Source organism: Pediculus humanus, genomic scaffold (genome assembly GCF_000006295.1).
Source record: "Pediculus humanus corporis 1103172108299 genomic scaffold, whole genome shotgun sequence".
Classification (NCBI taxonomy): Eukaryota; Metazoa; Arthropoda; class Insecta; order Psocodea; family Pediculidae; genus Pediculus; species Pediculus humanus.
The window spans coordinates 209,903-227,147 of record NW_002987868.1 but is presented as its reverse complement, the minus strand read 5'-3'; the positions used below and the strand labels follow the sequence as shown (position 1 = coordinate 227,147).

Sequence of the window (17,245 nt, the reverse complement as noted above, 5' to 3'; positions counted from 1 at the left end):
ACGTTTGTTAGTCTCTCTATAAGTTTTCATTTCGATTGTAGACATCATAATAATAATAATCACATAACTTGAAGATTCATTTGTAATTTTTTTAGTATTATTATTATTATTTTTATTCCATGACCTTGGTTATGGTTAATAATATTTTCCGGCATCAAGGTTAAGAGTAATCTTGCGTTTCGGAAAATTGCCGTAATGGTTATGATGTAAAAGGTGAATGATTTGTTGTTGTTGTTGTGGTTGTTGTTGCGATATATGTGTGTGTGTACGGTGTGGGTGGATGGTAGTAAATTAATTGTAGGCGTTTTGATTAGAAATTCAAAAACGATTTTCTAAAAAAAATAGAAAAAAAATAGAAAAAAGATTCTATCGGAATCTCGAAAATATAAAAAAAATAAAAGGAGAAGACTTTTGTATTTTTTTTTCCCTCTCTCTCTCTCTTTCGTGTTGGTATTAAAAGGAAATAAAAAGAAAATGAAGGGAGGGATGGAGGGAGGGAGGTGGGAGGGGACTTACTTATTTATTACCTAATGTCGTCTGTTGTCCTAATTTTATATAACCTTCCATCACATTGTTCATGCATGTCCATGTTTTTGCCAAAAAAAAATTTTTACACGACTTCCTTTTTCGTCATGTTTCGTCAGGTACTGGAAATTAGTCTTTGATTATTTCGTTTTTGTTTTTAATTTTTTTTGTAACAGTTGTTTTAGTTTTGTGAATCATCATTATCATCATCAAGGAAATAATTATGATTCGATAATAAAGCATGAATGTGGTTGTTGTTTTCTAAAAAACAGATTTCGTTAAATTTATTTTATTTATTTATTTATTTATTTACTTTAGTTATTGGAAACCTTGTATTTTTAATTTGGCAATCAATCAATCAATCGTTCAATCAATCAAAAATTGTTTTGTTTTATTATTTCATGATTATTCATTAATGTTATTATATTATTGTCGAATGGTGAGAAGAATTCAAAAAAAAAAAAAGTGACCATTGTTTGTTTAAACATCATATCGTTTAGGTTCCCCCCCCCCCAAAATTTAATTGACACATCTTTTTTTTTTTTTACAGATTTAGGTACACTCGTATTATTTCAGGGTTAATGTTATTCAATTAAAGTTTATTTCAAAACGCATCACGTCAATTTTGTAAAAAAAAAAAAAATCTTTGACAGATGATTATTAAAAGGTTTGTTTCTCTCTCTCTCTCTCTCTCTCTCTCTCTCACTTCTTTTTGCCACCGTTTTTGAAACGAGAGAGAAAAAAAAAGGTTGAGTTTTGCATTGCAGCAACACACAACAACAATTTCGATCGTTTTGTCGGTTATAAAAACTCGTTTTTTATATTAACTCGCCATTGAAACTCCTTTCGAATACGTATTGCTGAGATGGTGTAATGACTCCTTCCACGAATTTATCTTATCCATTCGCTATTGCCCTTGAAAATATTCGAATTTTTTTTTTTTTTTTTTTTCATGCTCACGCTTTGACTCATAAAGTCTTTTAAAATTATCATCATCATCATCATCATCATCATCATCATTGCTATTATTTCATATGTGTTCCACCATTTGAATGGGTTTTTTTTTTTTTTTTTTGACGTTTCGAACAAAGAATTTTTTTTTTTTTTTTAATTCTAACGTTTTATATATTTAAAAAAAAACGTTATTCGCAAGGTATTTTGTTCTAATTATTGTTGTTGTTTATGACCCGGAGACATGTTTGTTTTTTATTGTTTATTAAATTTGGATTCGCGTTACTTTAATTTTTTTTGTTTCTAATTGAAAATTTAAAAAAAAAAAAAAAATTGTTGGAACGAGATAAAAATAACGTAGGAAACTGTCAAATCTGTTGTCGCAGATTAGTATTAGGGAAAGCCTAATCAGAGTTGAAAAACTCGAATTATTTTAAATTATGGAAAAAAAAGACGAAGTAGGGGGATCCCCGTTTAGTACACACGTGTGGAAACAAACGAGGATTGCGTTAATGCAAATAAAAAAAAAAAAAAAAAAAAAACGTACGTACACACACACACGTTAGAGGAAATTGATCAGAAAATCGATTGGAGAAGAAAAAAAAACCGCACGCACGCACGCACGCATGCTAGCACGTAAAAATTATTATTATTATTATTATTATTTTTTTCTTATTCTTGTTCTTCTCTGGATCAAAGATTGGTTGTGGAAGCCGGTGAATGTTTTTTCAAGGATAACAGATCAGTGTCTGTGTGAGACCTTGAATCGTGATACCGATTTCTTTGCAAAGCTTTATTAATGCTACGTACAATTAGTATGTGTCTGCTAACACCTTCCTTTTAAAAAAAAAAAAAAAAATTAAAATTATTTTGTTGTTGTTGTTGTTGTTATCGGTCGGTGGTGGTGAAAAAAGGTCGAAACGATATTATTATTATTATTATTATTATTATTATTTTATAGGGATATTAATAATATTTTAATAATAATAATAATAAAAAAATCAAAAAGAGAGAGAGAGAGAGAGAACCGGTTACGATTTAAAAATTTAAAGTCAGTCAGTCAATAATATAAGAATTATTATTATTATTATTATTATTATTAATGGTATTTTCATTATTATTCCTTGTTTTTGTTGTTATTATCATCATCATCATAATGTTTTATTTTTAATGGTTAGGTTATTATTAAACGTTTGTTTAGGTTGTTGTTGTTGTTTGTCGTGGCATCGATCATCATTATATCATTCACGATGGAAAATTGCTCAATCAAAATCTTCCCCCCTTCCCCTCCCCTAAATAAGGTATCGAAAGGTTTTTTTCATAGAATCATTTAGAGTTTTCATAACTCGTGTCATTTCGTTTACATTAGAAATTTCTAGAAAATGAGAAAAGAAGAAGAAAAAAAATATCTTTTGTGGTTTTTTTTTTTTTTTTTAATTTTATTTAATTTTATTAAATTAATTTATTTTTGTTTTGTTTTGCCAGGTACGAAACGAAACACTTTCGAAAATATGAAAGAAACGCAAAAAAAAAAAAAAAAAAAAAAAAACGAAACAAAACAAAACATTTGCAAGAACTTGTTGAGATTTTGTTCAGAAACGAACAGGTGAGAACATAATCAATTTATGTTTACGTTAAATTTTTCTTTTTTTTTTTTTTTTTTGTTCGGTTTTTGGTTTTGCCCATCATTTTTCCGACGATTTTTTTTTTTTTATTCTGTCGCGAAAATTTCGGCGTGAAAATAACAATAATAATAATAATAATAATAAACATCATCGCGGTCGTGGTAGTAGTCATCGTCATCGTCGTCGTCGTAATCCTAATAATAATCATCGAAAGAATTCGATATTTTTTTTTTTCTTCTTCATCTTCTTCTTCCTCCTCCTCTTCTTCGTCTTCATCTTCTTCGTATCTTGTACTTGGGTTTCTTTTTTGCTCAAAGATCGAGTTTTTTTTTTTTTTTTGCATGTTATTCTTTTCGAAAATTTTTTGGCAAAAAAAAAAAAAAAAGAAAAAAAAAGAAGAAAGAAATGTTTAGAAAAAAATTCAATAATAAGACGATGACTTTGGTAGCATTGAACTTGAGTTCATCCAAATTAAATTATTATTTACAAAAATAAACATTGGTAATGATTCAAGATGTTAAAGTCCTGCAACAACGTGTGTCGTTCGTTCGGTTTGTTTTTCTTAAAGGAAAACGGGGGGGAGGGGGGAGGGAAGGGAGGAAGGCGAAAGGAAACGAGTGAAAAATTGTTTGTAAAATTTATTATTATTATTATTATTATTATTATCAATTGCCATTAGAATGTACGTTTCGCGCCTTCGCATGTGTCCACACACGCACATTCCTCTTCCCCTCTCCCCCACCCCTCTCTCTCTCTCTCTCTTTCCCTTTCTCTCTTTCACTTCTTCTCCCCCTCGTCGTCGATCCGTTCGGATGCTGATTTTTACTTTCAGAGAAAGAAAAATAATTTAAAAAAAAAAAAAATGTTTTTTTTTTTTTTTTTTTTTTTTTTTTACATCGACATGACCCGGAATTCTTTTCTCCCGGAAAATTGTTTTTGTTTTTAATTATTTCCGGGGTTTCGATTTTTTTTTTTTTTTTTTTGCTTTAAATTTTTCAACTTCCGTCTCGTGAATTTGCGTAAATGCTTACAATAATAAATAATTTCATTTAAACGCGACGATTTTAATATATATTTGAAACCGGAAATGAATGGCACCGAACGAATTTTAAGGCGTTCATTTTTCCAACAAACTTTGAATAAATTAATTGGTTTTTTTTTTTCTTCTTCTTGGTTTTTCCTTCTTCGGTTCACCTCGTTTTGTTTAAGTTGAAAAAAAAAAAAAATTCACATAAATTCGAAAACAATGGGAGTTATAATAATAATAATAATAATAATATGAGGAAAGAAAAGCAAAAAAAAAAAAAAAAAATAGGAAAGTCGCGGTTAGGTCGTTGGCAGCATTGTTAAAACGTCGTTTCGAATGACTTTTCCATTCGTTCACGTAATCATCATCATCATCATCATCATGAACATCATCCCACACTAATGACACAATTTTTACGTTGATTGTAATTTAGTATTATTATTATTATTGTTATCAATATGTTGTGTTTTGCCGAATGTTGTCATCGTTCCACGCACGTCGGCCTTAACAAAGTGTTTAGTTAAGGAAGAAAAGATTATCGTGAAAATTTTGCGTGAAAAAGGAGGAACGAGCGTTGTTTTTTTTTCCAAAAGGAAGGCTGACACAAACATACAAACGAACAGACAAACAAACAGACAAACACGCTATCATCCTTGGATTTCATTGACTGACTATAAGAATATAGAGAGTCTAGGCGTCGGCTAGACTTGTTCAATGTTAAAATCGTTGTTGGTTGTGTGAATCAGTATGAATGTTGAGACGGATGAATTGTTTTAATCTTCCATTCTTTCTTGCGTTTTTCATAACCGTTTAATTTTTGATGACGTAAACGAGAAGGGGGGTAGGAAAGGAGAGGAGAGGGAATGGGAGGGGAAGAAGAAAAAAAAAAAAAAAGGGTAAAAATGAAAGTGAGAAGAAAGTCGAGTGCGTTCGAGTGCGCGAATTATTTTCTTGTCGTAGTCCGAAGACAACTTTGATCGGGGGGAAAAAGTTCGTTGACCTTTGAACCAAGCTTTTTTCTTTCCGTTTGTTACGCACATTCTTGTTTTCATTGCAAATTATGTGTCTATGGTTTCCCCTTTCCCCCCGGACTATATGAGTACTGGATTTTCGATATACGTCGACCCCTGTCCTAATCGTTATTGAAGTTTAACAAAAAAAAAAGAATTAGAAGAAACGTGAAGAAAGAGAGAGAGAGAGAGAGAAAGAGAGAGAGAGAGAGAAACATTAGTTACCTAAACTTCAAATAATGCGTGTTAATTCAATCGATAATTTTCGCTTTACAACATTCAATTTTTGTTAATTATTGAAAACGGCGTAGCCATCTTTGAAAAAAAAAAAAAATTTTTTTTTTACTTTTATTCTTTCCAATCGTAATCGAATCGATTCAGCGATTATTTCGATTAGTTTTATTTTATATCGATGACAGTTATGAAAATAAATGATTTTAATTTTTTTTTTTTTTTTTGTAATTTTTGCAAATTTGTTGTTTGGTTTTGTTGTTGTTGTTGTTGTTGTTGCATTTACCACTTCATATTCTAAAACCGGTTTTGTCGAATCCATTTTGCAACATTTTATTTTATTTTATTTTTATTAATATCAATTTAAAAAAAAAAAAAATTTATTTTTTCTTTCCGCTGAAAACAAAACTCCGGGTGGTAGAGCAAGAAAGAGATAGAGAGAGAGAGAGAAAGAGAGAAAGCAAGTTCACGAGATGCTGTCAAAATTTATGTACCAATTATATATATTAACCTCCCACTAATAATATTTTTTTTTCTTTTACACACTGTTCAAATTCCTTTCGATTTTTCTTTTGCTTTAATTTTTTTTCCTACCTGTTCGTTTCCGGTAGTACCGTTAGGTTCGTTTGTTTGCGATGAGAAAAAAAAATTTAATTTTATAATCATTTCGAATAAAAAAAAATGGCGGTACGTTAACAAAAAAACCGCGGAATGAGTAATACGAGTATATTGCACGATTAAAAAGTTAATTAACAATTGTTAACCAAAAAAAAAAAAAAAAACGCATTTATGTATTAATAATTATTTAATTTGATTATTAACTTTATTAAGGTTTTAATTGTTTAATAAATCGGCCTTCAGTTTAGGTTTTTTTGTTTTGGAATGTTGGTATTTTATACGCGTTGAGTACTCGCTTAAACGGGAGAAACGTTTGATTTTTTTTTTAGTAGCAAATTTTTTTTTTTTTTTGCCACGAATCATTAGAGAGCATTAAAGAAAAGAAAAAAAAAATAAATAAATAAATAAATTAACGTTTTTTAATATCTTGATTAACGAGAATTTCAGCTCTTTAATGAGAGAGAGAGAGAGAGAGAGAGAGAGAGAGAGAGAGAGAGAGAGAGAGAGAGAGAGAGAGAGAGAGAAAAACTATCGGAAGAGATAAAATAAATATTTAACTCATGATTGCGCGCCTACCCGTGTCAGCCTTATTTGAACTAAATGTCAGCTTTATTTCTTAACCGGTCATTAAGCTCTCGTGATGATGATGATGATGATGATGATGATATTCATTCCAAGGACTAAACCTATCTGGTCAACGTACGCAATATCGTAATAATAATAATGTAAAAAAAAAAAAACAATAATAATAAAATAAGTGCGTGCGTGCGTGAACTCGGAACAAACGAGAATAATTGTTGAAGAATGTGTGCAGGGAAATTTTTTTTTTTTTTTTAAATTTTTGCGCGCGCGCGCGAGCGAGCGCCACGACGTCGCGATTAAATTTTTCTACCTGGACACAAATGCCACGTCGTTTGTTTTGTTTTGTTTTTTTTTTCGAGTTCGATTTGCGAGAGAAAGAGAGAGAGAGAAAGGGAAAGAGAGAGAGAGAGAGGTGATGATGATGATGAAAATAAAATGAATATTTGTATTACGAATAAGTAGTAAGTGTTATCGTTTAAACGAATTAAATAATAGTATGTATGTATGTAAACTATAATTTCTTAATCCGATTGTCGTATCGTTTGTCGTATCGTTTGTTCTTCCTCTTCATCAGTCTGTCTGTCTGTCTGTCTGTCTCCTCGATTTGATTAAAAAAAAAAAAAAAAAACGTTAAGTTTTTGACGGCGTTTTACATTAAATGCAAATTTTTTTGTTTTTTATTGCTCGATAACGAGATGGGGGGGGAGGGAGGGAGAGAAAAAAAAATGGGAACGAAATGGTAGCATATGAAAACGATAATGATGATGATGATGATGATGGCGGCGACGGCGGCGGCGGCGGTGGGGTGGTGGTTGTGGTTGTTGTGGTGGTTATTATTGTGGTAATAAATAATATTTGGTCGTATTAAAACTCGTCTGAATTATATTTTGTTTCTGGTTGTTTGCTTCGAGTTCTCTCTCTCATAATCTATTGTTTACGCGGGAAAATGACCTCGGTTAACATTGTTTCGCATAAGGTTTACACTTTTTTTTTTTTTTTTTTTTTTTTTTTTAGGATCGTCTGGTAAAATTACGAAACATTTTAACCTGACCATTAAAGATAGAAAATAATAATTTTTTTATTGTTTGTATGTTTGTTTGCTCGTTGGTTGGTTTGTTTGTATGTTTGCTCGTTGGTTGGTTTGTTTGTACGTTTTTTTTTTTTTTTTTCTCTTTTCTAGAATAAAATAAAGGGTAATGTTGAAGTTGAAAAATTTTTTGCACATGGAATTTGCAGATGTTTGTTGTTGTTTTGAGGGCGTCGTTGACGCAAACGACGAATTAAAAAAAAATTTTTTTTTTTTTTTTTTTTTTTTTTTACGAGTCGCAAGTCTATAGTTTTAAAATTACTTTTTTTTTTTTTTTTTTTTTTTTTTAATAAATAATAAAAGTGGGGGGGAGAGAGAGGGGGAGGGGGAAAGGTTGTAAAAAAAAAAAAAAAAAATATGTTTTCGAACCGTGTAAATAAAACACGTCGGCCCTCGAGTAATTTTTTTTCTCTTCAATTTAAATTAATCCCCCGCTCGTAAAAATACTCCGGAAAAAAAAAAAAAACGACCAAAAAAAAAAAAAAAAAAAGTGAATGAAAATGTTTATTGCCAGGTTTCATCTTTCGGTCTCCTCAAGAAAATGTCTCCTCTTTTCAAAACGTGAATGAATTTTTTTTATTTATTATTATTATTATTATTATTATTAATATTTTCGAGGAGGGCGATGAGTTTTTCACATAATATGAATAAGTTTGTTTGTTTGTTTGTTTGAATTGTTTTGGTTGTTGCTAGCGCGGGGGGGAGGGAGGATATTATTATCATCGATATTTTCAAATAGTAAAATGCGTTCGTTTTTTTCTCTCGAATGAATGAATGAATGAATGAATGAATGAATGTGGATTTAATTTATTTATTTATTGATATTTTAAAAAAATTCGGGCAAACGTAAAAAAAAATTAAAAAAGAGTATAGAAGAAAACCTGAGTTTAATACTTTATAAGGTACCATTCAAGGTCGTCATTGACATAAAAAAAAAAAAAAAAAAAATTATTTTTCATTCTTGTGTGTCGTCGAAAAAAAACACGGGTAAAAAAAATTAATAAAAAAAAAAATTTTTTTTTTTTTTTTTAGAAAAACGTGTGTCACATTGGTTATTTAAAATAATAATAATAATAATAATAAACACGCAAGAATCACTTTTGTTGTTTGTTTGCTTGCTTGTTTGTTTGTTTGTTTGGTTTTCGCTTTTGTAAACTTCCTGGATTATTAGTATTATTATTAATTGTATTTTTTCATATTTTTGCGATTGTTCCATATTTTTTTCATTTCTTCTCATTCTTAATTTCTTGTTTTTACTGGCATGGATTTTGATTAAGAGAGAGAGAGAGAGAGAGAGAGAGAGGGGGGGGGAGAGAGAGGGAGAGAGAGGGAGTAAACGACAACAACGATACTAATAATATTGATAATTGAAACGTTTCGAACCTTGGATTTTTTTTTAAAAATGCACAATACAATATATTTTTTCCAAATAAAGGAAAAGGTTAATAGATGATGATGATGATGATGATGATTAAATGATGATCAATGAATTCATCTCATGTGGGATGATGATGATGATGATGATGATTGCATTGTTGCATCCTTTGTGAGAGGATGAAAGAAGGAGCGTGGATGGAGCTTGAATCGAATCTTGCGAAAAAACACACACACATTAAGATTTGGGTCAACGTTAATAACGATAAACAATAAAAAAAAAATTATCACGTGTTAAATAATAATAATAATAATAATAATAAATTATTATTCATAATTAAGGAAGCTTAATCATGTTAAATATAAAGCCTAAAGCAAGAGCACAAATATCGATCAAAAGAGAGAGAGAGAGAGAGAAATTTTTTTAGAAAGTTTTTTTTTATACAAACAAACAGACAGAAGACAAAGATCACAAACGTCAAGTTTGTTGTTGTTGTTGTTGTTTTTACGCAGTTTCTAATAATAATAATAATAATAATAATCGTATTGATGATGATGGTAATTAAGATCTTTACGATTACGATCATTTTACTTAACGAAAAGAATCGAATTATTTATTATTATTAACATCATTCTCGTATAGGATTTTTTTTTTTTTTTCAAATGAAACGAAATGATATTTGAAAAATTTTAAATTTTTGCGAAGGGAGGGGAGGGAGGGGGAAGAAAAAAAATTAAATTTCACGTCAACGTTCGTATCGTACGTATGTGCGTGAGTGCGTGCGTAAAAATTTTCTTTTGTTATAAATTACGCGCGTAAAATTTACATACCCGTCAATATGTATAGGATATCATCATGGATTTCTAAGAATCGGACGCACACACGCGTTAGGAAAAAAAATTTTTTTTTTTTTTACGCGAATCGATTTATCGATGTATCTCGATCGATCGATCGATCGAAGTTTTTTTGAATGCTTAGAAATGTTGAGTAGTAACAACAAGAACAATGATGGATGGGAAGGTAAAAATAATAATAATGATTAAAAATTTGGTTCTGAATTTTTTTTTTTTTGACTTGCCGTTGCCAAAGGTAATTCAATTCAAAGAATGAATAAATAATTCAATTACATACATATATATATATTATAACTTGTATTAATATGTAAATTCGATTCGTCATGTTTTTCTTTTTTTCTTTTTACTACGAAAAGGAATTTAAATGGAAATCTTTAAACAATTTATTACCAAAGACTAACTAGTAACAGGGTAATAAAAAAAAAAAAAAATTTATATACAATTTATATAATGAATGAGTTTGTTATTATTATTATTTTTTTGTTTTTCTCTCTCTCTCTCTCTCTCTCTCTTATCGAGAATGTTTCAATATTGAAATCGTACGATATTGTGTACCGGTATTATTATTATTATTAATAATATCGATCCAATTAATTGTTTTTTTTTTTTTTTTTATATATAAACCAAAGAATAAACCGCATAAGGTTCCTACTTGTTACTACTCGTTTAGGTAGTTTGAGTAGGTAAAATAATAATAATAATAATAATAACTTTCACACCTTTCGGGCGAATTACGACTAAGTTGAAGAAAAAAAAATATTTGTCCGATTTGAATGATTTTTTATTTTCTTTTTTTTTTTTTCTCTCTTTCTTCGGTACGGCACTGATTTGACGGATGTTTGACGATCGGAAAGAGAACAACAACAAACGCGAAATGAGTTATTTATGTAAAAAAATAAAATAATAATGATAATGATAATAATAATAATTTTTTTTTTTTTTTGGTGAAATCCGTGTGGTCAACATGCGGAGTTTTATTTTGTTTTGTTTTTGTCTCTCACTCCCCAAGGGGTATATATATATATATATATATATATATATATATATATATATATATATATATATATATATATATATATATAGGTAATATTAATATTACGGTCGTTGGTATCTCTAATATCAGGCAGGACTTGATTAAAAAAAAAAAAAAAAATCTTGTTTGAAATTTTATTTTTACTTTTTTGCCAAAAAAAAAAAAAAAAAAAAAAAAAAAATTCATTTGGTTTGTTTGTTTAGGTTGGATTCATAATTGAGAGCGAACGAGATACCTTGGGAAAAATAATTAATAATAATAATAATAATAATAATTTTTTAAAAATTTCAGGTATACGACGGTTTGAACATAGCGACGAATAAAGTGACGGAAAAAGAACAACAGGGTGTCAAACATCATTTGCTCGGGTATTTGGATCCGAAAAAAAATTTATTGGTTCGTGAATTTCGAAACGCCGCATTAAAAACTGTATCCTTTTAAATTTTAAATGGACGACGACAAACGACAAACGACGACAAACGACGAGGACGAGGACGAGTTTAAAAAACAAACGAGAAAAAACTAAAACAAACTAAAAAAAATGGGAATAGTTTATTTTGAATGTAAATTAGTTTTTGACATAGTTCGAGTCGAGAGATACGTAAGAGAGAGAGAGAGAGAGAGAGAGACTCAAGGACATTTATACTAAAGGTTAAGGTTCAACCTGAGTTTTAAGATATTAGGGTTTGAAGTTTGTAGTCCTTTTTTTTTTTTAGTTTTTTGTTTTTTTTTTTTAAAATTTTAAATTAGACGATGATAAAAAGAGAGAGAGAGAGAAAGAGAAAGAGGGAGATAGAGATAGAGAGAGGGAATGATTGAGTGAGAATGAGAATGATTGAATGAGAATTAGAATGAATAAGAAAAACAAAAAGAAAAATTTTGATTTAATTCATAATAGTTAATTGCAATTAATAATAATAATAATAATATTATCAGATTTTAATTGATTGGATGAATTTAATAATAATAATAATAATAATAATAATAATAATAATAAGCCAACGGCCATAGCGTGCTGGTCACACCGGTTCCCGTACGATCACCGAAGTTAAGCAGCATCGGGCGTGGTGCAAACTTGGATGGGTGACCGTCTGAGAACGCCACGTGCTGTTGGCTTAAAAGAGCAAAAAAAAAAAAAAATGAGAACAAGACAAAGTAAGAACCAAAAAACAAATCTTGTTCTACTGTCGACCTGAGGCAGCTCGACGAGAACGTGAATTTCACTGCTTCTGACCCTGGCCACTCCAAAGATGTTAGTCACCGGAGCCCAGTTCAGGAGACAAATCGTTCCCATCGAAAAAGACGGACTCAGGAAGACCTTCAAGAATTGATGTGGTGCTATCTTATAATAAGTGGCACCACCGAAATTCGAGTATTTGTCCCTAAGGAATCGGGTAGAAACCTCGGATAAATACTTAAAAAAAAACCCCGACAAGTAGCCTTGTCGTGTTTAATGGTGGATAATAATAATAATAATAATAATAATAATAATGATTGAGATGACGATGTCGATGATAATGATAATGATAGTGGAATTTTTTTTTTTTTTCTTCTCTATGAATTTTCACGTAGTTGACGAAAATAATTCGTAAAGCGAAAAAAAAAGGAAAAAAAACTCGACTTATCTACGCATAATAATAATAATAATAATAGTGAATAAACAAACAAACGAACAAACAAACGAACGAACGAGCAAACAAACAAACAAACAAATCACAATTTAAGATTTTTTTTGATGATGATAAGTGAGGAGAAAAAAAAAATATGAGAGAGAGAGAGAAAATCACCATCGGGATAAATCATTCATCCGGGGAAGTAGGGGGAAGGGAGGAGGGGAGGGGAGGTGGAGGGGAAATATTTTTTTTACGAACGAAAAACGCGAATGTTTTTTTTTTTTTTTTTTTTTTTTTTTGAAAACCCAAGGCTTCTGGGTATTTTTGTAACAGTTTTCGTAATAATGATAATAACAACAAGAAGAACAACAATATAAAAAAAAAAAAAAGCAAATGCGTCAAACTTTTAAATGTTTTTTTTTTGTGTGCAGGTTTATTTATCGTTATGTACTTCTCCTTTATTACATTTTATGGAAATCGTTAAAAGCAGACGAAATTACAAAAAAAAAATCATCAATGACATTTTAGCAAACGGCCATTTTATCACATTGTTGACTTTTATCATTAACCGCGTTCGTTGTCGTTGAACAAGTTTTTCTTTTTTTTTTTTTTTTTTTTTTTTTTTTTAATGGTAGCCTTTGTTGTTATTATCATTATCATATTGTTATTACTCGAAGGCTCTTCATTTCAGGTCGATTTTTTTTTATTAATTTAATTTTCCAACCGCAAGTTGGAAAGACTTTCAATTCGTTATTTAATTTCGGTCATGTTCGGTCATGTTCGGTAATGTTCGTTGGATGGAAGGAGGGGGTTGTGGATAGGACGCGTAGGAGGAAGAAAAGACACAAAAATGCAATTTTTTTAAAGGGAAAATAGTTAGTTGAGGAACCCAATAATAATAATGATAATGTTTGAATTAATTCTGATATCAGTTCCAACAAGTTAGTCAAAGATAAGAAGAAAAAGAAAAAAGAAAATCTAAAAGGAATTAATCATGGGGGGCTCAATTTGTGTAGAAAAAGGATGGTTTTATTACTTTTTTTTTTTTTTTTTTTTTTTCTCGAAGGTCAAATCACGAACCCAAATCGCCATCATTATCATCATCATCATCATCATCATCATTGCCATCGTTGTGTTTGGTTTCTTTGAATCGTCTTAGGTCTCGAGATTTGGTGATTCTCTCTCTCTCTCTCACGTGATACTCGAGGCCGAAAACCTATAAAAAAAAAAAAAAAAAAAAAAAAAAACACGTAAAAGGCATAACAACACGTAAAAAATGTTATTTTTACCAAACCGCATTAATGGTTAACTCTCGCTTCGGGGAAAATTTAGTTAGTAATGATAATAATCATGATCGTGAAAGAATAAAAAGAAGAAGAAGAAGTAGAAGTCGTCATCGTCGTCATCGTCGCACAATTGTAAAATCTAAAAAAGAAAATTAAAATCCTTAACTTTTAAATATTATATATATATATGTATAGATAAAAGACATTACGGAACGTGGAAAGTTACCCATCATTGTGGGGGGTACGAATTACTACATAGAATCCGTTCTTTACAACGTTCTCATAGATCCAACGGTCTCATCGGACGACGAAGAAGAAGAAGGAGGAGGAGAAGGACAAATTGAAAATGACGTCGTAAATTCAAAAGTTGACAAAGCGACGGAAGCGAAAAAGATGAAATTATCGAACGAATGGAAGGAAAAGGAATTTCAGGAAAGGGTTGAAAAGTTGGACAACGTGACGTTACACGAAAAGCTTAAGGAAATAGATCCCGATATGGCGGACGTATTACATCCGAACAACAGGAGGAAAATTATTAGGTGAGTGACGTCAAAATTTTCTTTCTTGCTTGCTTTCTTATTGAAGAAAACAGATCGTGTCCGTTCAGGTTTTGTGTGGGTGTGCGAATCATCGAAAGCTAACAATTTGCCTATTGTTGTCTGTGGTTTATGTGGCCAAATTACATCGGGGGGAGAGAGGGGGGGATTGATAAAAAAAAAATAGCCAAAGAGATTCAAAAAAAAAAAACTTGTTCGAATGAATGAGAATGAGTCTGCGGTTGAAAATGGAGAAAACGTTGCACCAACAAACAAACAAACAAACAAACAAACAAACCTTAGAGGTTTGTTTCCGATCGATCATGTGACGATACCATAGGATTGTTTTGTTTTTATTCTTCTTACGAAGGATGGATGGATGGATGGAAATGACATTGAACTCTGTTTAATTCTATCGTGATCGGTAAACTACGAGTGAGTGAGTGACTGAGTGAGTGACTGTTTTGTCACAGTCATGACCCAAAAGAGATGGAAGAAAAGGTCGTGACCGATCTTTTATTAAGAAAGAAAAAAATATATAAATTGTCGTGTCGATTATTATTTCTCGTTTTCTATTTTCTCCGGAGGGAAAGAGGGGAAAGTGAGAGAGGGGAGGGAAGAAGAAATAATTGATGACATTTTTTTTCCCCCTCCGTCTCTCTCACGGAGGCGTAAGTGAGCGTTCGTTTGTTGTTGTGATGAGTACGCGGGGGGAGTGGGGGAATGGGGAGGGGGAGGGAAATACTTGGTCGTTTGTTTTAAATCCTTGTTTCGTACCTTCCTTCCTTTGAACTCAATCCGATGATATTTTTCTTATTCGGATGAGATTTAATTTTTTTTTTTCTGGAACCTGGAACCTTTTTCTTCTTTCTTTCTTCCTTCCTTCCGCTTTCCCCCTTCATAACTTTTCCTGCCCCCAGGATAGAACTCGCGTTAGGTAATAATAATTACACGGATTCGTCGATTCGATTTTGGTATGTGATTGTGGGCGTAACCGTTGAATGAGGTAGTGAGTGACTCAATTCTTTCGTTGTTGAGGTATATTTTTGCTTCTTTGAAAATTCAAAAAAAAAAAAACCAGGTACTGGGAGGTATAATATATATATCGATTATTTTGCGGTCGAGGTTTTTAAAATAATAATAATAATAATAATGATAATAAAAATTTAAAAATAAAAAAAAATTCCGAGAATATTTCGAACCTAATTTGTTTTTATTATTATTATTATTATTATTATTTGACTTTAAGCGAAAAACGTAAATTTATTTTAGCGAGTATTTTACCCGTTGGCCGTTCCATAATAAAAAAAAAAAAGTTATTTCGTACCTTAAAAAAAAAAAAAAAATTACGTTTTAGGTTTTTTTGTTTTTGTTTTTTTACGACAAAGTTTAAGTAGAAAAAAAAAAAAAGGGATTTAAACATAATGTTGTGAATGATTATTATTATTATTATTTTCGGTTGTGTTTTACGCGGGTTCCAGATGTTAGTTACGATGTTGAAAATAAATAAAAAAAAAAAAAAAAAAAAAACATATTGTTAATGGACGACTAGGACGATGACGTGGCCGCGAGGTATCAATAGGGTACTACTACCTGATTATTCCTTTTGATTTAATAAAACGCGAAATACTCATTTGTTTTCCAAATGATTCATTTTGTATTTATATCGAATTTAATAAATTTAAATATGGTCGATGACGTATGTAACGCACGCGCACGCACAAACGTATACTCGCGACGAGTGAGAGAGAGAGATGGGGGGACAGGAAGGGAGAGAGAGAGAGAGAGAGAACGAACTCGAAATTTTAAAATTAATTTTTTTTTTTTTTTTTTCGTTTCATTCGCCGATTTCCCGATGATATATAAATTATCTTTTCGCAGAGGAAAACCTGAACCTGAAAAAAAGAATAAAAAAATGTTCAGGTTCGAGTTTAACTTATTAAAAAATAAATAAATAAAAAAAAATTATTAATAATGATGATGATGATTATAATTCAGCGTAAATTCTCGAAAGATTGCGTATTAGTGTGTGTGTGTGTGATCGTTTCTCTCTCTCTCTCTCTCTCTCTCACTCTCTCTCTCCTTTTTTTTCAATCATTATTATTATTATTATTTTGTATTTAGATCAAGACAAGGTACGACGATTGAAAAATTTTTTTTTTTTTTTCGTGAGTTTATTGACTGGAAGCTAAAGTATTTTTGGGTGTGGTCACTTATTATTTAAATACGTTAATAAATAAATAAATAAATAAATGCGAAGTTATTAATTGTTTTTATTTCGTAAAGAGAGAGAGAGAGAGAAAAAAAAAATTTATTTTTCATTTGATGCTGTCGTTTAGATTTTGCTGCGGTTAAAAATTTGCCCCTCCGTCATCAAAAACCAAGTAATAATAATAATAATAATGATAAACAAAAGATTAAGGTTTAAATTATTAAGGTTCAAGGTTTTTTTTTTTCTTTTACGACTCCCCGGTTGTTGTTGTTGTTGTTTTATATGTGTTTGTTCGAACGGAACCCCGATTGACCCCTCGAAAATGTTTGTGTGTGCGTGTGCGTGTGCGTACGCGTCTATGGATATGTATATTTTTTTCCCCTTATCTATCGTCGTGAGAAATGTTTTTTTTTTTTTTTTTTTTTGGCTGATAAGGCAAAGACTCGTCTAAACCGGAAGTCGATGTCAAATATTTTTTTTTTTTAGGTGGGTTCGTATCAAAAGTTACCTTTGATTTAAATAAAAAAAAAAAAAAGGTAAATAATCACTTGTGCGTGTGTGTGCGTGTGCGTGTGTACGTGCGTATTATCTACGCATAATTCCATAACGGATGATAATGATAATAATTGTAATAATAATTTTGGAATTGGATTTTCACGTGATTTTTTTGATGTTTTTTT

The 17,245-nt window shown here is 30.5% G+C and overlaps 1 protein-coding gene across 1 annotated transcript; it reads left to right on the top strand.

Annotated features, from left to right (window-relative positions):
- Positions 1-13,832: 13,832 nt before the first annotated feature.
- On the top strand, positions 13,833-14,360 carry Phum_PHUM566140 (tRNA isopentenyltransferase, putative; the record flags this gene model as incomplete). The annotated part of the gene is made up of 2 exons (XM_002432002.1): positions 13,833-13,862; positions 14,013-14,360. The coding sequence occupies 2 exons, from the start codon at positions 13,833-13,835 to the stop codon at positions 14,358-14,360; spliced, it is 378 nt and encodes a 125-aa protein (XP_002432047.1).
- Positions 14,361-17,245: the final 2,885 nt, after the last annotated feature.